The sequence below is a fragment of the Bidens hawaiensis genome, unplaced genomic scaffold, assembly GCF_021521415.1.
Source record: "Bidens hawaiensis isolate Kalapana, Puna unplaced genomic scaffold, B.hawaiensis_p1.1 tig00001511_1, whole genome shotgun sequence".
NCBI classification, from domain to species: domain Eukaryota; kingdom Viridiplantae; phylum Streptophyta; class Magnoliopsida; order Asterales; family Asteraceae; genus Bidens; species Bidens hawaiensis.
Genome location: NW_027491085.1, coordinates 1,287,792 through 1,311,320, shown reverse-complemented (window position 1 = coordinate 1,311,320; position 23,529 = coordinate 1,287,792). Strand labels below are relative to the sequence as shown.

At 33.8% G+C, this 23,529-nt stretch overlaps 1 protein-coding gene and 1 pseudogene across 3 annotated transcripts; both read left to right on the top strand.

Moving 5' to 3' along the window:
• The first annotated feature begins 998 nt into the window (after positions 1–998).
• On the top strand, positions 999–18,111 carry LOC143582633 (E3 ubiquitin-protein ligase WAV3-like). Of its 2 annotated transcripts, XM_077065160.1 has the most exons (3): positions 999–1,618; positions 2,542–3,398; positions 17,310–18,111. In XM_077065160.1, exons 1-3 carry the CDS (start codon positions 1,403–1,405, stop codon positions 17,965–17,967), a joined length of 1,731 nt encoding a protein of 576 aa, XP_076921275.1. In that variant the 5' UTR covers positions 999–1,402; the 3' UTR covers positions 17,968–18,111. The 2 variants fall into 2 exon arrangements, with proteins under 2 accessions (XP_076921275.1, XP_076921268.1); XM_077065153.1 differs by lacking the exon at positions 17,310–18,111 and having other exon boundaries at positions 1,011–1,618; positions 2,542–5,884.
• Positions 11,593–17,246, top strand: LOC143580420 (E3 ubiquitin-protein ligase WAV3-like; annotated as a pseudogene). The gene is made up of 4 exons (XR_013143653.1): positions 11,593–11,840; positions 11,890–13,487; positions 16,501–17,021; positions 17,069–17,246. The product of XR_013143653.1 is annotated as an E3 ubiquitin-protein ligase WAV3-like (transcript).
• Positions 18,112–23,529: the final 5,418 nt, after the last annotated feature.

Genomic DNA, 23,529 nt, shown 5'->3' with positions numbered 1-23,529 from the left:
ATTCAACGAATCGAATTTCGAATATTCGAATTTTTACAAATCGAATTATTCGAATTTTTACAAATCGAATTATTCGAATTTTGAAATTTTGAAGTTGAATTCGAATTCGATTCGAAATAGATTCGTCGAATTCGATTCGAATTCGAAATTCGATTCGATTCGAAAATGATGTGCGAATCGAATTCGAATCGATTCGAATTCAGTTAAAATATATATTTTAATTTCAATACCATTATAAATTTGAGTTTTTTAACAACAAAAAGTACAAGTCTATAAAATAAATAAATCATTTGAAGTTATAACATCCTAAATATTCAAAATGGTAATGTCTAGTTACTTTAATAATTAACCAAAATGTTGAACTTTCTATTTTCACTCTCTATAATTCAAGAGATCTATGTAGTTTATTTTTTCACAAGTACGTATATATATGATAAAAATAAAATGTATAATGTGAATTCGAATTTCGAATCGAATACGAATTTATGATTATAAATTCGTATTCGATTCGAAATTCGATTACTAAAATCGAGTTCGAACCGAATTGAATTCGAATGACTGAAAATCGAATTCGAATGCGAGTCGAATCGAATTTCGAGTTATTCGAGTCCGATTCGAATACTGAACACCCCTATCTCCAATACAAGAGAAGAATGGAGGCCCTTGATGATGTGGCTATATGATATGGAAGAGAGAGAGTAGAGAAAGGCTTAAGGTAAGAGCTAAGAAAAAGAAGAAAAAATGGTTTTTGTGAGGAGGAGAGTGGGGTCCATAGGCTTGCAGAGGAGAAGGGGAAGGGCTGGGCAGGTGACATGGCAATGGGCAGAAGGAGCAGTGTGGGTAGTCTAACATATTGAATGTAAACAAAGATAGTCAAAAATTAACACAATAGCAAGCTTTTAATTTCTCATACATTCACCAAATTCAATTATGTATCTATTCCAAATAAACTAACAGTCAAATATATCCACACCCAAAAATAACAATTTTCTCTTATAAAAACACTATAACAAAGTCAACAAAACCACCCCACACCCTTAAAAGGAAAAACTAGCTAGGAGATGTTTTCGTCTACGGCTTCTCTATAATATAATATATGATAAAACATATATATTTATTATTTGTTATTATATATTACATGGTATATATAAATATATATGTAACAAGTTTCAATAAATGCCCGCCAAGACGTACAAACTAGAAACAAACCCATCACCGTATAAATATAAACCACCATTTAATGCCAATGATTGATTTTCGTGCATATCACCTACTTTCACCATATTAATTGAACACCTTCAATTTCAGCTGAATTCATATTACTCACCACCCACTTCAATATATAACTTGTTTTATTTCTAACAATTAATTTCTTGTTTTTTTTATTTATTTTGTTGAAAAAATGGGGAGTAGTAAATGGAAGAAAGTTAAGATGGCTTTGGGCTCTAATTTCTGTATATATGTGCCTACCACCGCCTCACCGCCGCAATCAGCCGCCATGCTGTTGTCTTCTGCGGCGGAGCGGCGGACCGCCGGAGGCTCTCCGGCGACTGCTCGTCGGCCGTGGTCTCCGGTGTTACGGTTGTCCAGAAGTTTAAGCAGGTCTTCTAGTTCTAAGGTTTGTTTTGTCATCAATATTACAACAGTTATTTATAATCTTAATTGATATTGAATTTTTTTAGCCTGTTTTTAATCTCTTACAAAAGTTTATAAACAAGCTATTCTTTGTATGAGTTTGCCTCTAATGAAAACATAAGTTATAAAATTTGTTAATCATGAAAATATAACTTATTTTTTCTAAAAATGTTTCAATTTCTTTACGATGTAGATTTTAATAATTCAAACTGGATTTTAATAATTCCAATTAGATGACATGTTTATGTATTTAGTTTGTAATCATCGTTGTAAGTGAAATCTACGTAAATCAAACAGTATTCTACAGTATGTTAATAACTCACGTATGATTGAAAGTTATGAATATCATTCATCAGATTATTTCTTTTTTTTTATTTCAATCCTAATAATTATCGAGTAAAATCAAATGTTATTCTTTGTTTCGTTCTTAATCGTTGTTTACCAGTGAAATCGAGTAAAATCAATTGTAATTCTGTAATTGATGCAAGGACGATTGAAAGCTATAGAGTTTTTTTTAACTATTTGGATTATCGACCGACTACTTTAATTTAAATATATTTAACTCAATTTATTATAAATAAGCTATAATAACAAATAAAATATATCATATCAATGGCCCTACTATTCAAACTCACCTAACAATCAACTAGAAGATTTAGACAACAAAATTCTAAAACAGCTGCCAAACCAAACCCTATGTTTGATGTATGATTTTATTCTCCACTTTAATTGTTTTATAATTTTCTTCTACTTTTCATAATACCTTGTAGTAGCCAAATCTTTCTTGTGTACTTATTAAACTAATTCAACCAAACAAAAGTCTTTTTGTAAATTAAATTATATAACCTATACAAAGACTATTATTCCCTGTTTCCTATTAACTTAATTCTACTTTTGACCTTTCAGAAATGCACAATATGTTTAACATCAATGAAACAAGGTGATGGTGAAGCCATCTTCACATCAGAGTGTGCACATTCATTCCATTTCAAATGCATTGCTTCAAATGTCAAGCATGGGAACCGAATATGCCCGATTTGTCGCGCAAAATGGAAAGAAATCCCGGTACAAGCTTCAACCGGTCTTGATCCAGCGATGACACTAGTCCGCCGGCCTCCGCCAAGACAAAACTCAAACCGCCACATTTTCCCTGCGAACGAGCCCGCTGTGTTCAATGATGATGAAGCCTTGGATATACAAACTCCAAACAACAACAATAACAACAACAACAACAACAATAATAATAATAATAATAATATTAATGATGATAATACATCAGACGAGTCATCTTTGAAGAGGGTGTTAATGAGAACATACACTGAGGTTCCTGCTGTGCCTCGGTTTAGTATCGTTGATGATTTCGCGGTTTTGATCCACCTGAAAGCCCCGGTTTCAACTTCTTCACGGGCTGCAGTGGATCTTGTGACTGTTCTTGATATTAGTGGTAGCATGGCGGGTACAAAGATGGCATTACTTAAACGAGCAATGTGTTTTGTGATACAGAATCTTGGACCGGCTGGTCGGTTGTCGGTGATCGTGTTTTCTTCCACTGCACGCCGCTTGTTTCCGCTAAGGAAAATGTCGGATACTGGGAAGCAAAACGCGCTCCAAGCTGTTAATTCGTTGGTGGCAAACGGCGGGACGAATATAGCCGAAGGGTTGATAAAGGCCAAGAAAGTTATGAGTGACCGTAGGGAGAAAAACTCCGTGGCGAGTATGATTTTGTTATCGGACGGGCAGGATACTTATCAGGTAAGTGGTGGGTGGGATTCGGGTCAAAACTGGTCAAACCAAGGGTTACTTGTTCCGCAAGGTATTGATGTTCCGGTCCATGCTTTTGGGTTTGGGACGGATCATGATGCTTCGTTGATGCACTCGATTTCTGAAGTATCGGGTGGGACGTTTTCGTTTATTGAAAACGAAAGTGTAATCCAAGATGCGTTTGCTCAGTGTATCGGTGGACTCTTGAGTGTAGTGGTCAAAGGTATGCGAGTGATAATCGAGAGTGTGAGCCCGAGCATCGGGATTCAATCTCTAAAAACCGGTAGTTATACGAGTCATTCGACCGACGATAGGAAGTCGGGGCGCATAGAGGTCGGGGATTTGTATGCTGATGAAGAACGGGATTTTCTCGTCTCGGTCAACATCCCCAAGGAAATGGAGTTGACTTCTTGCAATGAAACCTTGTTATTAAAGGTACATTGTTCGTATACCGATCCGATGACTAATGAGACGGTGAGTTTAGTGACCGAGAGTGTTAGGGTCGAAAGACCGAAAAGTGTTGGTAACAAAAATGTTGTTTCGGTTGAAGTTGACAGACAAAGAAACCGGTTACAGTCAGCAGAAGCCATGGTGCAAGCAAGAACCGCAGCCGAAGCGGGTGATCTAGCACGCGCTGTTAATATACTTGAGAACTTTAGGAAGGTTCTGTTGAAAACCGTAGCAGCTAGATCAGGAGATCGTTTGTGTATAGCACTAGACGCCGAGCTCAAGGAAATGCAAGAGAGAATGGCGAGTAGGCATGTGTATGAGCATTCGGGAAGAGCTTATGTGTTATCGGGTCTGAGCTCACACACATGGCAAAGAGCCACGGCTCGTGGGGACTCGACTGACAGTTTTAGCACGGTTCAAGCTTATCGAACCCCTTCGATGACCGAGATGCTAACTCGGTCCCAAGCTAATATGCTTCAACCCACTCGGTCATCACGGTGAAGGTTATCGAGTTCGCAATCGGCTCCATGATTTTTTTATGTCAAAATAAAATTTTGGGAACTAGGGTTATTGATTTTAAATGATAGGTTCACATCTTTATTTGGGTGATCCACTTTATGTACATAACCAACTGGAATGGTATATTATATAATTGTTACTCATGATTATGAATACCTTTTGTTTTGTTAAATAACTAGATGGGTTTGGCCTACATAATTCAAGAAAATTTGACGGGAATGCATGCTTCGACATGTAATAAGGTGATTCCCACCAAAAGCATTACTAAAAGAAAAAGCCCAATGTTTAAGGCACTTATTAGAAGTAGCCCATAAATGCAAAGAAACCTATAATCAACCAACTAGAACACAACATAAGCAATTAAACCATAAAGAAAACTCACAAAATTGAATTTGCGCAACTTCTTTCACTCTAAGCTCGATATTTAGTTTCCATGTTTGAACCATAAGAACGAAGTAGTTTTGATGTCATTAACCAAATTGTCCAACGATACATGTGTTTACCCTCGAGTTAGCAGCTTGGCGGATAGGCCTCTGGGTTTGGATCAATGAACGTTAAGGAATAAAAACCAACAACTTATATGCTTCTCACTGGGCTAGCAACCACAACGTGAACATCCATGGGTGAGGTATATATAATTACATGCTAATGCTCAAATTATTTATCCATCTGTGATGTCAGGTTTTAACATTTACAAGTTTTTGGGTTATACTGGTAGAACAATCTTTTCGATCTCATCTTTACTTTGACATACCTGAAACAAACTAGGTGGATTTGCGATTTTAGGTGTGGGACCTTTATATTAGATGTTAACTTGAACTTAAAAGTTAAACATTATTAGGGGTCTGATTTGTTGGCGGTTGGGTTTAAGTGGATAACAATAATAGCAATCGCGGTTTTTGTGTTATCTATCATTAATTAAAATAACCTAAGTGTTTTGTAAAGACAGTTTCTGGTTCTGATTCCATTGTAAATCTTTTTTTGGACGAAAAGGATAGGTGTGGGGATGTGATTTGTGGGTAAAAGAACGTGTTTCAAGTGTGTAATATCGTGTGTTTTGGTTGTTTTTATCTATCGAACACGAATACTTTGAGTGATTTTATGCTTATAGTTGCTCAGAGCTTAAAGGAACTAATTTGAAGCACTTAGGATGACAAAGAAATTGAGTTATGAGCAAAAAGGAAGCAATCAGGGGAGTTCGAAAGTTATTCGTGCGCATTTAAAGGGAAACGATCATATTCGGGGTTAGAAAATGAGTTACGAAACCCATAATATATGAATTTTGGGATTCTCTACGAGATGAGTATGCAAATGGAATAAAAGTCACTGTAAGGCAAAAGCTTCCAACCATAGGCTACGGTCCCACCGTAAACTACGGTGACCATGCCATAGCTTACGGCCTAGTCTGACGAAAAATCGGATTTTTCTTGCTTTTCTTTCATATTTAAGCCGGGAAAAACCCTAAACCGATTATCCTTCATACCCTAGTCACCAAAGATGATTTTGGGGCAATTCTCCACCATCATAACACTTTCCAATCATTATAGCAATTTATGTATCATCATTGCAACAATCAATGAAGATAATCAAGATCAAGATGCAAGGCTAAACTGTTCGTAACCATCTTCCGGGAGTAGGGTTGTTTTTGTAACAAGACTTTTTGGTATTTTGAATCTTTACATTGGAACTAGAGTTGATTAGCATTCGGTTAATTGATATTCTATGTTTGTTTATGCATTCAACAATTTTTCGTAATTAAATGTTTTGTGCTTTTATCAGTTTATTGATTTGTGGTTATCAACGTTTAGAATTAAGTTCTTAGAGTCATTGATCTGTTTATCTTTAGCCATTAAATCACTTATATTTATCAAACCCTAAAACTGATAATCAATTAGGTTATTATTCATCCAAGCCAATTGTTTAGTTAAATTATGTCAATAAGTAATGTCAAATATCTTGTCATTTGATTACAGGTGTAATCAAACAAGTTTTCCAAAAATGTTACTCAATTGGTCTAGTTTCTTCACAACTTGAAACCTAGGGTTTGGTTACTTTTCTCAAACTGTTTTATAACCAAATCATTTTCAAACCGTTTGGCATCGTCTGTCCATCCTATATAATTAATCAATAAAACATGACCATGACTTGCACTTTTCACTGATTTCATGTGGATTCGACACCTTACTTGCTCTTGATAGTAAATGTAATTTTATAAATGTTTTTATTGACCTTTCGACATCGATCATTACACTCAAATTCAAAATTGATCAATTGAAGATCCATTTGATGATTAATTGGATCAATTTCAAATTTTAATTTATCAATTGCTAAAAGCAAACATGCGAACTACATATTGGCGTTTTTCCGGCGAGTTGCAAGACCTCGCAGTCAACGTCGGTAATGGTGAAGGAGGAGTGTTTGATGCCACCGATTGGTGCATCTGTGGTAGTTGATTTGGCTTGACGGAGTGGTGGATCGATGGCGGTGGAGATCGATGGAGCATATTTGTGATAAATCAAGGGGTGTGGAAGTCGCGTACGCTATCGTATGATAATGATTATTGTAAATAATCTTTCATTTGTATATGTAAAATAATAGTAGCAAAAATAACGACAATAATATTAAGAAAGAGAAAAATAGTAAAAAAAAGAAAGAATAATTATATCAATAGTACATATAACACGTTCTAAACTGAAGGGGTAGGCTATCTAAATTAGGGGTGTTCTTCGGGTTATTTATTCGGGTTTTGAGTTATTTGGGTCAGGTTTTTCGGGTTTAAGCTCAAAGCAAATTGACCCAAGAGCCGACCCAAATAAGTTCGGTTTGTTCGGGTTTCGGGTTGAATGGGTCGAGTTAATTCAGGTCGGGTTTCGGGTTTAACAAGTTAAAAAAAATTCACCTTTAACAAGATCATAAATAAAACCATAATTTAAACCTTCATAAAACCATAATCAAGTCAATTCAACATACAACCATAATTAACTATAACAAAATCCAAAAACTTCATAATTCCAAAACTTAATAGAAATATAATGTTTGAAACACAAAATTAACAATAAAAAAGATGATAAAATAAACTTCTAAACGGTCTTCACTCTTCACGGTTGTAAAAAGACTTTCAAGTTTGGATAAAATTCGGGTCAACCCGATTTTTGAGTTATTCAGGTTATTCACGGTTGATAAAATAAACATCAAAACTAACTATTTGAGTTATTCGGGTCAACCCGATTTTGGATATTTTAACCCGAATGTTTATTCTCGGGTTCAGGTTAGAAGTTTAATCGATTCGGGTACATTCGGGTCGGGTTATTTGGGTCTCAGTTTGCTTCGGGACGGGTTTCTTATTCGGGTATGGATAAAAAACATACCCCTAATCTAAATGACTTAAAAAAACATCCTAAACAATATATGAATATTAGAAATTCATATATTGGGTGTGTTTGGGATTGCTCATTTTCTCTTACTAAAACTTATTACTTATATAAGTCATAAAGAAGTAAAATAAGGAATCCCAAACATCCTCATTGTTTAGTGTGCTTTTTTAAGTCATTTAGATGGTCTAAACATTGAGTTTAGGATGTGTAATGCATATTATGAAACTCACATTAGGCGAGACAGAACGTTGTATCTCCCGTTGTACAATACACACGTTCAAATTTCATTAGTCAAGTTACTAATTTTGAGTTGCAAATGGTTATATATATATAATTTTTAAGTACAATTTAAATTCGAAGAAAATGTAGAAGTCTTCATAGTTTAATTATGTTTGATGTCAAAACTAGACAACCTAATAACAATTTTCATGCCACGAAATAATGTATCAAACCAATATAAGAACATATAGAAGTAAGTTTGAAAGTGAATGAGAATCAAACGACGATGTCAAAACCGGGTCTTACCTTTGTCATGACAACAATGTCTTCCGAGGAGAGAGGTACAAGTAGTTGTAAGAGTTGTTAGACCTCCATTGGTGTTCTGTTTCGGATTTGGAAGGAAATCTTCTCTAAACACCAGTCCCTTAAAACTCGAATCTCTAAATAGCAAGCCCCATAGGCAATTTGAAAGAGTGTAAGAGTGTCACAATTACCCAATAGATGTGCCTTGAAATCATTTTCATACAACATTTCATCTCCATCAACAACATGATCATCAATATTGGTTTGTTGGTAGCAAAAAGTCCTGATATCTCGATAATCACATCATTCACCGGCACATCGATTTCCGAAGGGACGTTTCGGTGATTAATCAGCGCCCGAACCCTTTGTGAGTGCTCTCCAATGACCTGAATTGCAAATTTTGTACATCCTCTGGTAATAGAAATCAACGACATTGTTACAAGAAACATAATAATTAGAATAATATAACACACATATGACATGATGATGATTATGATTATAATTATCAAACTAAGAAAAATACACATACATACACATACCTAGTTTCCTGAATTTCATCCTTGCTCGTTCAATGTCTTTCTTGAATTTTTTACGCTTCATTATTTTTAGATATTTAGGCTATCTTCTTGTCCTCTCAAATGTTTTTTTCTTTCCTGAAATTGATGTAGAAGGAGGAGGAGGAGGTTGAGGAGGAGGAGGAGTAGGGGCTTCTGCCCAAAACCCTATTGCTTAGGTCTCGTTAACAATGGTGATTATGATTACCATATTTCTTTTTTGACTAAAACCAAACAAGGTCTTCTCTATTGAAGATGATGATAATCGAAGGCTCTAATCAAGTTTTCCACCTATGAAACGACACCAAAACTCGATTTTCTTGTTGTCCCATTTCTTAAAATCAAAAGTTGGAACTATAGAAAACCTCGGAGAAGAATATACGAATGAGGTGGTTAATGACTAAACTTGTTTTTTTTAGGGTAAACTTTACATTTGGTTAAATACTACTTGTTCTCCTCCACTTCTTATTTGCATTATTACCCTGCATACTTTATATACATAAACAGTTGCACAAAACGATACTTTTTAATCTTTTTACAAAATTTCATAAAAATTGAGATATGGAGAAGCAAATCCCAAAAAAAAAAATTAGAGATGTGTAAATACTTCCTTGAAGATGAAGGAGAAATCAACATCATCTTGTCTTCTCTGTCTTGCATTAGATCTGCAAAACATGAACCATCCTAAGGAAGAACCACCCTCTGATTCTCAAGTGCATCGTCAAGTCGAACTATTTTAGACACGCATATGAGAGTAGTAGGATCTAGAATTAAGCATTGTGAAGAACAATAACATGCCTATATGTTGAGAAGGAGGATTATATTTATAGGAGTTTGATGGGTTTAACCCTAATGGGTTTATCTTCAACTTGGGCCTGCCAACATTCACTTTGATATATATATTTGAGAGGATATCTCTACAGTAGGGGTGTTTTTCGGGTTTGTTTTACGGGTATCGATCAATCGGGTTTTTTGTTATTCAAAGTTTTAATTTCAGACCCAAAACCCAACCTAAATCTCTCAAGGTTTTTTCGGGTCGGTTTTTTCAAGATGGATTAATTGGGTTTCAGATATCTAAGAAAACAAAATGAAGTAAAATATATTTAAAAAAAAACTAAAACACTAAAATAAAGTAATATAACACGGTAAAGCAACATGTTCTTCGACTACAGTTGTAATTAGGCATAAACAGAAAAGATATGTAATTATAAATAGTCGATCATACATAACAGGTAGGATGAGAACATATAAAATGTGTAGAGTGTTTCAGTGTACCTAATAGTTTATTCGGGTTATCCGAAACCTAGAAATCAAACTCAACTACCCAAGAATCAACCCGAATTACTTTGGCCTGGGTTCGGGTTGACTTTTTCTCGGGTTCTGATTTTTCGGGTTAGGTTAGTTTAGGTTCGGGTTCGAGTTTTCTCATACCAGGATTTAGGTCAAAAGTGGCAACTCTACTTTACATGTTACAATGATTATTATTATGATTACAATAGTATTGAAAATATATAAAATTAAAATATATAATGTTTTACCCACTATGGATTTTCTTATAAAAATTTCTATCGTTATCAAATATTATATTAGATTAAAAATTCAAACTTTGTAATCTCTAGCAAACAGAACTCCTAAAAATCATAATCTTAAAATCTTTTATAAGAAGTTGAAGATATCATTTACGAGTTTAAAAGGTTAAAAGATCTTTATCTTATATTCTACCTATGATGATTTCCTTTTTATATAAAACTTATTCCCCGTAACAAATTTAGAAAAGATTTCCACACGGTTTCTACCCTTTATTATTAAACCATGACCGACCTAATTTTACCATCATATATATCCTCTTTTTAACCGTCCAACCCACCATTTACTTAAACCCCATTATCGATCGGCTTTCTTGCAATCACATACGTTTTGCCGTCATGGACTCCGGTGCCTCTAGCGGATCTTCAAGTTCTCAGGTTTGTTTTTCTCAAAACTCTAGTTACTTTTAATTTTGTTTGATTTGTTTTTTATATTTTTATTCTTGTCAAAAATTTCTATCTAAACACACGAATTTAACATGAAAGTCGTACGTTTCGGCCTTTTCTAAACATGTACGTTCAGGCCAGTTTTGGTTGTGTCGAACCCGTTAGCGTAACCTTTACGCTTATTTTTTTGTTTTGAGTGTAATGTTTGATGAAACTGTTATGGACATCCATCATACATGATTTTTACCATCCATAGTCATGCATATGTACCTTATTCATGCTTTAGACGTGATGTTATGTACACAGCTTGCTTAAATCAAATATTAATAATTAAACTTATATATTTATTTTTCTTTTCGGTTATTTTATATTTTAGGATTGGTGGTACCTCGGTTATCGGTCCTCGTGTGAAATATTGGTCAAAATATCGATAATATCTGTGATATTGACCGGTGTTTCACCGATATTCTTGATATCAGTGTTTTAAGTCTTAATTTTCAACTTTTAATGTTTAATGTTAATCAGTTTTTACTTGCTACAATTGTTAGTTTTAAAGTGCTATATATATAAGTTTTACATGATATTAAAATTTCCGATATCTCATTGCAATAACTGATATCTCAAATATCGGTCTTTCCGCATCTTCTTATTCTCGTTGCGAAGCACGAGCTAGATTCGCTTGTTTTATATTAGCATGCAAAAAGGTTTGTAACCACGTGATACTGAAATACGCATATTCATGTAACACAAGTTCACAACCGGCAATTGTTTTTGTGTTTTGACTTTCTTAACTTATATTACAAAGACTTTTGTGCTGACTTAATTCTAATATTGACTATGCAGATATGTGCAATATGTTTAGCCTCAATGAAAGCTGGTGAAGCCATATTCACATCAGAATGTGCACATTCATTCCATTTTCAGTGCATTGCTTCAAATGTCAATCATGGAAACCGAATCTGTCCGACTTGTCGAGCAAATTGGCAACAAGTTCCACAACAAGCTGTTTTGCATCCGGTAAACAACCCGTTTTCGCAACAACAGAACTCCTTGTTATCCCGCCCCAAATCTAACGCTTCCGCAACCGCAGAACCCCTTCAGCCCTTTCCCCAACCGAAATTTACCGCTTCCGCAACAGCAGAACCTCTTCAGCCCCTTCCCCGTCCCATATTTTCCGTTTCCGCAACCACAAAACGTCTTCCGCAATTCACCAGTCAATGAGCCTGCTATGTTCAATGATGATGAGGCATTGGATATACAATCTTCAAACAATAACAATAACAATAATAATAATAATGCATCGGGCGGGTCATCTTTGCAAAGGCTGTTAATGAAAACATACACCGATGTGCCTGCTGTGCCTCGGTCTAGCACCGTGGATAATTTCGCGATTTTGATCAACTTAAAAGCTCCGGTTTTGGCTTCTGGACGGGCCTCGGTGGATCTTGTGACTGTTCTTGATATTAGTGGTAGTATGACGGGCAACAAGCTGTCATTGCTTAAACGGGCCATGGGTTTTGTGATACAAAATCTTGGACCGGGCGACAGGCTTTCGGTGGTTGTGTTCTCAACAACCGCTGAACGCCTGTTTTCGCTCAGGAAGATGTCGGATGCTGGGAAGCAACACGCGCTCCAAGCTGTCAATTCGTTGGTGGCAAATGGCGGGACGAATATAGCCGAAGGGTTGAGAACGGGCGCGAAAGTTTTGAATGACCGTCGGGACAAAAACCCCGTGGCGAGTATGATTTTGTTATCGGACGGACAGGATAGTTATTGTGGGACAGTGAGTGGGTGGGCTTCGTATTCGGGTGGAGGTCAAAATCGGTCAAACTTACAGTCACTTGTTCCACAAGGTATCGACGCCCCGGTGCATGCTTTTGGGTTTGGGACCGATCATGATGCTTTGTTAATGCACTCGATTTCTGAAACGACGGGTGGGACGTTTTCGTTTATTGAGACCGAAAGTGTAATCCAGGATGCGTTTGCTCAGTGTATCGGTCTTGAGTGTAGTTGTCAAAGGTTTGCAAGTGATGGTTGAAAGTGCAAACCCGAGCATTGGGATTCAATCTCTAAAAACCGGTAGTTATACAAGTCATTTGACAGCCGATATGAAATCGGGGCGTATAGAGGTTGGGGATTTGTATGCTGATGAAGAACGGGATTTTCTTGTCTCGGTCAACGTCCCGAGGGAGATGGAGATGACTTATACCTTGTTATTAAAGGTAGATTGTTGTTATACCGATCCGATGACTAATGAGACGGTGAATTTAGTGAGCGGAAATGTTACAATCGAAAGACCGGGAAGTGTTGGTAATGAAAATGTTGTTTCAATTGAAGTTGACCGACAAAGAAACCGGTTACGGTCAGCAGAAGCCATGGCACAAGCAAGAGCTGCAGCGGAAGAAGGTGATCTGACACGTGCGGCTAGCATACTCGAGAACTTAAGGAATGTTCTCGCTGGAACTGTATCGGGTAGATCCGGAGATAGTCTATGTGTGGCACTAGATGCCAAGCTCAAGGAAATGCAAGAGAGAATGGCGAGTAGGCACGCGTATGAAAGTAATGGAAGAGGTTTCATGTTGTCGGGTCTAAGCGCACACGCCTCGCAAAGAGCCACTGCTCGTGAGACCTTGGCTTTTGGTGGCGCGCGTGGTTGTGCCATGCCTCAAGTTTATCAAACCCCAGCGATGGCAGCGAAGGTAAATCGGTCTGCTGGGTCATCCAAGAAATAAAGTTACGGGAATCAGAGTCGTTGATTTTCTTGTTTTCATTTATTTTTCTTTTCTCCGTTTATGTTAAGACTATAGTTTTTGCACCTTATGTTATATGCTTTATTTATTTACTTACTTTTTTTTCTTTTTATTTATTTAGTTACCAGCTATGTAATAGATATGTTTGTTTGCTTGGTTGATTTTGATTGTTGGGTTCTTGTCTTTATTAAGTTGATGACTTGACGTTGATAAACAAATGGCTAATTTGGGGTAATATTACACACGTTTGATCATGTGCATTGAGAAATTAAAATTTTAATACCAAATCAACTGGAAATAAATTAGTTGAGAAATTGATTGTTTAGTTATAGTTTTACAATAACCAAAATTTGTATTTTTTATGATTATACATGTAAAATCACAAAAATAGTTTTTGAAACAAACCTTCTATAGTCCTATATATTTTTCATTTTTATAAAAAATAATATTTAAAAAAAGTTTTATCACACTTCTGGGAATAATGTTACTTGTGTCGTTATTCTTTAACATGCTTATTTTTTATTTTACTGATTTTCTCAAATCAAAGGTAGTTATTAAACGAGATAGGATAAAGTTGACCCAATATTGCATTTGGCTTTGCCTAAATCGAAAAAACTAATGTTTTCAACTTATGAACAAACTGTACGGATACATCATGTTTCTTCATGACCAAAAGTTAATCTTGATGACTAAAAGTTCCTTGATAAATCACAATGAAAAGTTGGTTGCTTATAGAATTAAAGATGAGAATGAGTGAGCCATCAATTTAGTCAACCCCATGGCACAAGGCACCCATCATCAACAACATGGTAATGGGTTCATGGCCTATTTTTTTCTATCTACTTGGTATGAAACGTTTTAGTCAAGCCCATATTTTCAAAGCGTATAATCAACCCAAAATAATATGTCTCTCCCATTGCCTATCAATGTTCTATCATGCCTTTCATAAGTTTCGGCAGATGGACATTTTGGTTGACATTATACACATTATATTTGAAAAAATTATATACTCACACCGATAAAATAAACTAGTAACAAGGGTTAAAAGAAAATTCAAGTGTCCAACAGAAGGTCAGGTAATCTCTAAAGACCATTAGTTTTGTTTTGGGATTTTATATTTTTTTTTTATAATTTATTATCATATGCACTTTGGTATTTTGTTATATTTAACAAAAGTTCGCGTTAATACTCAAACTTATGCGCAACAAGGGATGAATATCAAACCAAATTAACTGAACCGATTCATATTAAAATTAGAAATCGGAACTATAGAAAACCTTGGAGAAGAATATATGAATGTGGTAGATGGGACTATACTTACTTTTTCAGGGTAAAACTTTAGAGTTTGGTTTAATTGCTACTTATTCTACTCCACTTCTTATTTAGATTATTACCCTGGATACTTTATGATTACACAAATAGTCGCACAAATCAACTCTTTTAATCTTTTTACAAAAATTTCATACAATTTAGGATATGAAGGAGCAAATCCAAAAAAAAAATTAAAAAATTGGAGACTTGTGTTAAGTTTCCTTAAAGATGAAGGAGAAATCAAGTATAATATAGGATAAGGGTATAAAAGTAATTGCACATTTGTTGACTCATTATCTTCACATGGAAAGCACGTATCAATTCTCACATGAATTTAAAACGTCAATAATTTTTTATACGATACTTAAAAAATTTCACCATAATACGAGTGTTTTTTTATCTTTAATATGAATATCATATTGTTATATAAAAATTAAAAAAAATGTGAGTTTTTTATACATTGTGTTATAGGGTATGATCATTGTGTTTTACAAACCGAGTTTCACTAAATTATGCATTACCATATTGTGTTCTACGAATATGTTTTGAGTTCACTTTATTTACCAATACAACACATTGAAGAGTTATTTTATTGATCATAACTTTTAAAAACCAAATTGTGCCATTGTGGCTTTATACTAGATTGTGCTTTTTCCACAAACACAAATTGTTCTATGTGTAAACAAAAACAAAATAATGAATTAAATAGTTTCAACTTGCAATTATTGTTTAAGAAAAAAAAAACAATGAGTTCACGTGAAACCCCCACCTAAAAGGCTAAAACACAATTGTGTATGAGGTTAACAAATGTACAATCCATAAGGTGTGTTTTGATGAATGACGACCCCCAATTCAGTTTGTGTTCTTATATACCATTTGAAGTTGTGGCTATAGTGGTTGTGGTGGCGGCGAGCAGATCTTAAAAGATTCCGGCAACCACGGGTTATGAAAGTAGGTTTTTAAGATTTAGGTAATGGAACAAAACACCCCTTCCTATAAACAAAAAAGTGATATTCCTTATTTCAACAATCTCAACTCTATTAAACAAACTCCTAAGAATCTTATAATCTCTTATAAAATATTATAATCTTTTTTTATTAAATCTTATTCTACCTAATATATGCCTATGGTAATTTCCTTTTTTTATAAAACTTTTTACAAATATAGAAGAGGTTTCTTTTTTATAAAACTTTTAACCTAGATCGACCTTCTACCATTATATATATTGTCTTCATCATCGTCCAAAATCCATAACCCATTATCAGCTTTCTTTCTTGCAATCACATACCTTTTGCTGTCATGAGTTTCCGCCGACCTTTTACCTCTAGCAAATCTTCAAGTTCTAAGGTTTTTTTTTTCTCAAAACTCAAGTTATTTTAATTTGGTTGACTTTTTTTTATATTTTTGAGTCTAATGCTTGATGAGTTGTCATGGACATTCATGATATATACATCTTCACCATCCATAGTCATGCATATATAACCTATTCATACTTTAGGCATAGCTTGGTTAAATTGAAATTTTAATATCTTAAAACCACAAATACACTTCACAACCGGCCAAAGGCTTTGTGTTTTGACTTTTTTAACTTATGTTACAAAACTGTATACACAGACTATGTGTTGACTTAATTCTAATTTTGACTACGCAGATATGTGCAATATGTTTAGCCTCAATGAAAGCTGGTGAAGCCGTATTCAAATCAGAGTGTGCGCATTCCTTCCATTTTGAATGCATTGTTTCAAATGTAAATCATGGAAACCGAACATGTCCGATTTGTCGAGCAAATTGGAAACAAGTTCCACAACAAGCTGGTTTTCATCCTGCAAACAACCCGCTTCCGCTTCCACAACAGCGGAACTTCTCCCGCCTCTTTCCCGCACCAAATTTACCGGTCAGCCATCCTGATGTGTTCAATGATGATGAGGCCTTGGATCTACAAGCTTCAAACACTAACCATAATAATATTAATAATGCATCGGGCTGGTCATCTTTGCAAAGGGTGTTAATGAAAACATACACCGAGGTGCCTGCTGTGCCTCGGTCCAGTACCGTGGATGATTTCACGGTCTTGATCAACTTAAAAGCTCCGGTTTTGGCCTCTGCAAGGGCCCCATTGGATCTTGTGACTGTTCTAGATATTAGTGGTAGTATGGCGGGTACAAAGATGGCGTTGCTTAAACGAGCAATGGGTTTTGTGATACAAAATCTTGAACCAGGCGACAGGTTGTCGGTGGTTGTGTTCTCAAACACCGCGCGCTGCCTGTTCTCACTGAAGAAAATGTCGGATTCTGGGAAGCAACGCACGCTCCAAGTTGTCAATTCGTTGGTGGCAAATGGCGGGACGAATATAGCCGAAGGGTTGATAAAGGCCAAGAAAGTTATGAGTGCCCGTAGAAAGAAAAACCCCGTGGCGAGTATGATTTTGTTATCGGACAGGCAGGATACCTATCGTATGAGTGGTGGTTATGATTCGGGTTTGGGTGGTGGTCAGAATCGGTCAAACCAAGGGTTACTTGCTCAACAAGGTATTGATGTTCCGGTGCACGCTTTTGGACTTGGGACGAATCATGTTGCTTTTTTAATGCACTTGATTTCTGAGTTGTCGGGTGGAACGCTTTCGTTTATTGAGGCCGAAAGTGAAACCCAAGATGCGTTTGCTCAGTGTATTGGTGGACTCATGAGTGTAGTGGTCAAAGGCTTGCAAGTGATGGTTGAAAGTGCGAACCCGAGCATCGGGATTCAATCTCTAAAAACCGGTAGTTATACGAGTCATTTTACCGACGATAGGAAGTCGAGGCGCATAGAGGTCGGGGATTTATATGCTGACGAAGAACGAGATCTTCTTGTCTCGGTCAACATTCCTAAGGGGACGGAGTTGACATTTTGCGACAAGACATTGTTATTAAAGGTAAATTGTTGTTATACCGATCCGATGACTAATGAGATGGTGAATTTAGTGAACGAAAATGTTACAATCGAAAGACCGGAAAGTGTTGGTAACAAAAATGTTGTTTCGGTTGAAGTTGACAGACAAAGAAACCAGTTACAGTCAGCGGAAGCCATGGCACAAGCAAGAGCCGCAGCGGAAGAAGGTGATCTGACACGTGTGCAGTGACAGCCCAAGGTTTTAGGAAGCCTCAAGCTAACTAGCAAGTTTGGGGCATTTTCAAAAAAATGTTTTAATGTATAAACTCTCATCCTTTACTTGGTTTAGCGAATGACAACTATAAGCTAACACAGTTGACGGATGTGGACTTTTTTTTTTTTTACAAAACTTGGACCTTTTTGAGGCTTTTGATCACATGAAGGGTTTAGCTTTCTTATATCACAAGAGGGTTTGTCGACATTAGTAGTGGCGATTAAGTGAGCAAATATGTGTGTAAGAACGATGGCAACCCCTCTTGGGGCTATTACCGACTACTAATGTCGACAACCTCTCTTGTGATTAAAAAGAAAACTAAAGCCCCATATGATCAAACGTCCAGAAGGCCCTAGTTTTAAAAAATTATATTCTTTGTGTGTGAACGATGTTTACACAAAAAATATTTTTTTAGCTTTCGATTTGGCATTTAAATGTTTGTAATAATATTTAAGTATTCAACTAAGATGTGTATGACTAAGATTTTAAGAAACAAATAACAGGCTAAAATATTATAATTTGGGTAGTAATTACTAATTAGGGTAAGTTTTGATGTTAAAATTGCCAACTCAAAAGTCAAATACAATTGAATCTGAGACCATCTCTAACGCGTCTGTACTTCTTTCGCCCGAGCTGATGTGGAAAACGTCCATACTTTCAGGCGCATTAAATCTCATCCGAAGGAAAGAGATTAACAAGTGTCATCCGTCTGCAAGGGCGCCATTATTAGGGTTCTTGTGCCAACTTTTGAGCTATTTTCTATTTTTTTAGCGAGAATTTAAAAGCTTCAGTGTTGGATTTTTTGAATACCTTCATGAAGCTTTAATGGAATTAGGAATGTCTTGTGGAGAAGATGAAACGATGGAGGTAGATAGATCTTTTGTTTTATTCATAAAAGTTTAATATTTGCCCCTTTATTTATAAAGTAAACTACATACATAGGTTTGATCTGAATTTAAAAATCCAATTTGAAAAACAAAACAGTTTTAGTATGTTCCTTTGAAAAAGAAAATCCAATTTAAAAAAAATCCAATTTATGTTGTATAATAAAATTGATAAGTTGAAAAACGTAAAAATTTTTATATTGTTGGATGTGAAATTAGGAGTTTTTAATGATTTATTAATAATGATGTGGCAACTGACTAGGCAGTTAAGGGCATTTAAGGGCGCCTTTAGCATTGGAGATAGTTTGATGGTTTTAAGGATTTGTAAAGGATATGATGTGGCGATGATATGGCACCTAAAGACACCCATAGCATTGTGGATAGTCTGAGTAATTGAGTCCACTTCCCGCCCTTCGTGGCTGATTGAAAAACCTATATTAAACTTTGATTTATATAAAAACGGGAGGCCTCTATATTTATGGGGCCTCAAGCCCTTGCTTGGCCCATCAATACACTTGGGCTGGCCCTACGTGCGGCTAGCATACTCGAGAACTTCCGGAATGAATTCGCTGGAACCATATCGGCTAGATCCGGAGATAGTCTTTGTATGGCATTAGATGCCGAGCTCAAGGAAATGCAAGAAAGAATGTCGACTGGGCAAGAGTATGGGAATAATGGAAGAGCTTATATGTTATCGGGTCTAAGCTCACTCGCCTCACAAAGAGCCTCGACTCGTAGGCGTAGGGCGTCTACTCTCGGTTCTAGCATGGGTCAAGTTTATCAAACCCCCTCGATGGTGGTGATGCTAAATCGGTCCGCTCATCGGTCATCAAGGTGAAGCTTATGGAGCTGCTAAGCTAACACTATAGTTTTCGCACCATCTTTATGTTACTATTCTTACCGGTACTTTTTATATTATGGTTGCTATTTTCCTATACACAATATGTACGTGTTTGTTTGCTTGCTTGATTTTGAATGTTGGGCATATGTTTGATGGTGATGAACAAAAATGGCTTATTCAATGTTATTTACACAAGTTTGATCTATAAATCCTACTATACTATTAAAACAAATTAGTTTGTCTCCACATGCCTCTTTTCTATTGGATGATTTTCTCTCTTTCCAAATATATCTTGCACTTCTCTATTTTTCTTACCAATTAAATAAATCAAAAATAAAATCAATCTATTCAATTGACTTTCTTACCAACTCATCCTCTAACCTATATTTAAACAATAACATTTCTTAATTTTTTACCCTAATCATGTTTTTCTTTCTTTCTCTAATAGCCGGATCTTCTTTCATCCTCTCCCATATCCCAGCCAATCCAAATCTATATCTTTATTAATTATTTTCCGGTAAGTTTCTATTATATATTAAATTCCGATTGTTGATATATGTATTTCCGGCAATATTATATTTCTTTCGGTTATTGTTTCCTCTAATCTTTTTATGTTTCTTTTAATTGTTAACTAATTTTATTAAAATCAGTTTAGGTTTTTAATAAAGAAAGGCGATGTCTACAATTTTTGGACGTGTTTACGTTTTTCCGGTAAGTATTGACGGTAATTTTTCCGGTTATGTGTTATACTTATAACAATGATGATTGTTTTATATTTATTAGTATTTTTTTTTTAATTTTTCGTGTTCTTTTGTTTGACATGCTGTTAATCTATGTTCTAGATCAAAATTATGTTCATCCATCGACGGTATCAAAATCGGAGATTCCATAGTTAAAAACAATAGTTCTTATTTTCCGGTAAGACATTCAATTTTTCCGGTTACAAATTAAAAATCAAATATTCCATAATATCAACATTAATATTCTACTTTCTAATTTCAGGTTAATGCCAAGACTAATAAATGTTCATTTCTCTGGAAATTCTACAAAAAAAAATCCGACATACCATGGTCATTGTCACAATATCGTTTTTCCGCTTACGTTTTTTAAATTTTCCGGTTATTAACTATAATTCAAAAAACCATAATATCAATATTAATTTTCGATTTTATTATTTCAGGTTATTTTCCGACTCATATAATATGATTTGACGATTGATCAAGACTTTATAAGATGTATTTTTATTATATTATCATGTATAGATTTTCTTTTTTGAATATTCATGTATTTCAATATTTCAATTTCATAAATTTTAGTTAAAGCTAAATATTAATTTATACCTTGATGTATATTTTGTTTTCTGACGCCTTAATAAATGACACAATTAACTATTCCATTAATTCGAATTATTTAGGGTGACTTTCCTAATTTATGGTCATAACAGGATTCCCATTTTATATGCATTGACTTTCTCAATTAACTATTTCCTAATTTTTTTGCTTAATACAATTTATTTCATTCACATTTTATACACAATTTATTTCCTTAATTTTTAAAGAAAACCGATTTTACAAATTAACTTCATTTTTTTTTCTCATTTACTATTTGGTCATATCAATGATAATTATAAAATAACATTTACACATACATAGAACTTTGTTACTACCTTTTATAATATAATTATTGTATTCCCTTTTATATAAAAATTTAAATCTTAACGAAATACAAATTAATTTGCAATCATTTCACGCAACTCAAAGTTAATATGAGTTTACCGTAATTGTATATAGTTTTGGTGTATCATAAAAACTTAATTTTAAATTTATTATCCATAATTTACATAATAATAATTTATCTAACATTAACTGTCCATAATCTACAAATAATAATACATAATAACAGGTTTACTAATTTACATAAATAAATAAATCAAGATATCGAATTTATTTATGGTATCTCTCTACATTTTTGGTATATTATTTAAATTTGAATTTGAATTTCTAATTAATGTCCATACTAATTATTTGACTAACATTTACACGAAATATTAACATGTTTCCTATTTAACAGGTTTCCTTTAATTGTTTGACTAACATTTGAATTTCTAATTAATGTTTATTCGTTCCTTCATTTTGTATATATAACCAAATTAACATCAATATTGTAATATATATACTTTAATACTTTAATTATACATAATTTAAATAATAATAAGTTCCCATAAATTTGAATTTATAATCAATGTTCATAATAATGGTTTGACCAACATTTACATGGAATATATACCAACATTCAGATTATTTTTAAGGTAACATATTAAATTATACTTTACAAGTATTTTATTATTTTTATTTTTGTTAAAAGATTACAAGTTACCATTCATACCATTACAAATTCAAAATTCGTTCTAAATGTTAAAACAACTCATAACGTCAATTCTTTATTTTTGTTTACCGTAATTATTTATAGTTTTGGTATATCATAAAAAATTAATTTGAAATTAATTATCCATAATTTACATAATAATAAGTTCTCTAAAATTAATGGTCCATAATCGGTAGATAATAATAAGTTTACTATTTTACATAAATAATTAAATGAAAGGTCTCGATTTTCTCTGTAGTATTTCTCTAAATTTTTGGTATATGATTTAAATTTAAATTCCTATTTAATGTCCATAATAATTGTTTGTCAAACATAATTGTTTCTATATATGTTTCCATTATTATATTGACTATAACCGTATCTTAATAATTACCAAAAATTATAATTCAGATTATGTTAAATTATTAAAGTTATACTTTACAAGTATGTTATTAGTTTTACTATTTTTTGTTCTAGATATTTCAAAAAGTACTACCTTAGAAAGTTACCATTCAGACTGTTATTTTTATTTTTGTTATAAAACTAAAAGTTACCGTTCTTACTATTACAAATTCAAATTTGTAATCAATGTTAAAACAACTCAGAACTTCAATTCTTTATTTTTGTTTACCCTAATTGTATATAGTTTTTATTTTTTTTCATTTTTATAAACTCATTCCTTAATATGGTTTGACCGAAATAATACCATAATCATCTCATTATTACAATTTATATGGTTTGACTTTATTTATTTGTTAAAAACCCAAATGAAGAAGTTATAAACTAAATAAATTTCCGACCGATTTAAGTATTTGACCATTCACATTAAATCATTTTTGACCATTCATATTAAATCGTTTTAAATTTTAAATAACATTTACATAGTAAATATAACTTTCTTGAAATATATCAACATGATTTAAGTACTTTTAAATTTAAGATTTGCACTCACAAATTATGTCCATATAAAAATTAACGTACATTTATTTTTACTATTGTAACATTTTTAATTAAATATTCTCTTAAAATCCATTATTATGTTATTAAGAGTTACTATTAATTGTATTAAGTTTGCTTTAAGTAAAAGAAAATACAGTGGACACATTTTGGATTTAAAAAAATGCATATATATTATGTTGACATTTTGAAGTCAAAATATGACATTTTAAAATTAAAAGTTAGACCTTTTAATTCAAACATGGTGTGTTAATTTTTTTTTCAAGATAGTACGTTACTAACTATAATTTTTTCAAGATGGTAATATTTAATTCAAACATGGTGTACAATAAATGTTTTAAATTGATGTGAAAATAAACACGGGTACTATCTTAGAGTAATAAATATTACAGTTATTGATGTGTAATAGATGTCCTAGACATAGTTAATCTTTTAAATCAACATTGAGATAAAAGTTTTGTTGAATCGACATTGTAGAATTGTTTTATCAAT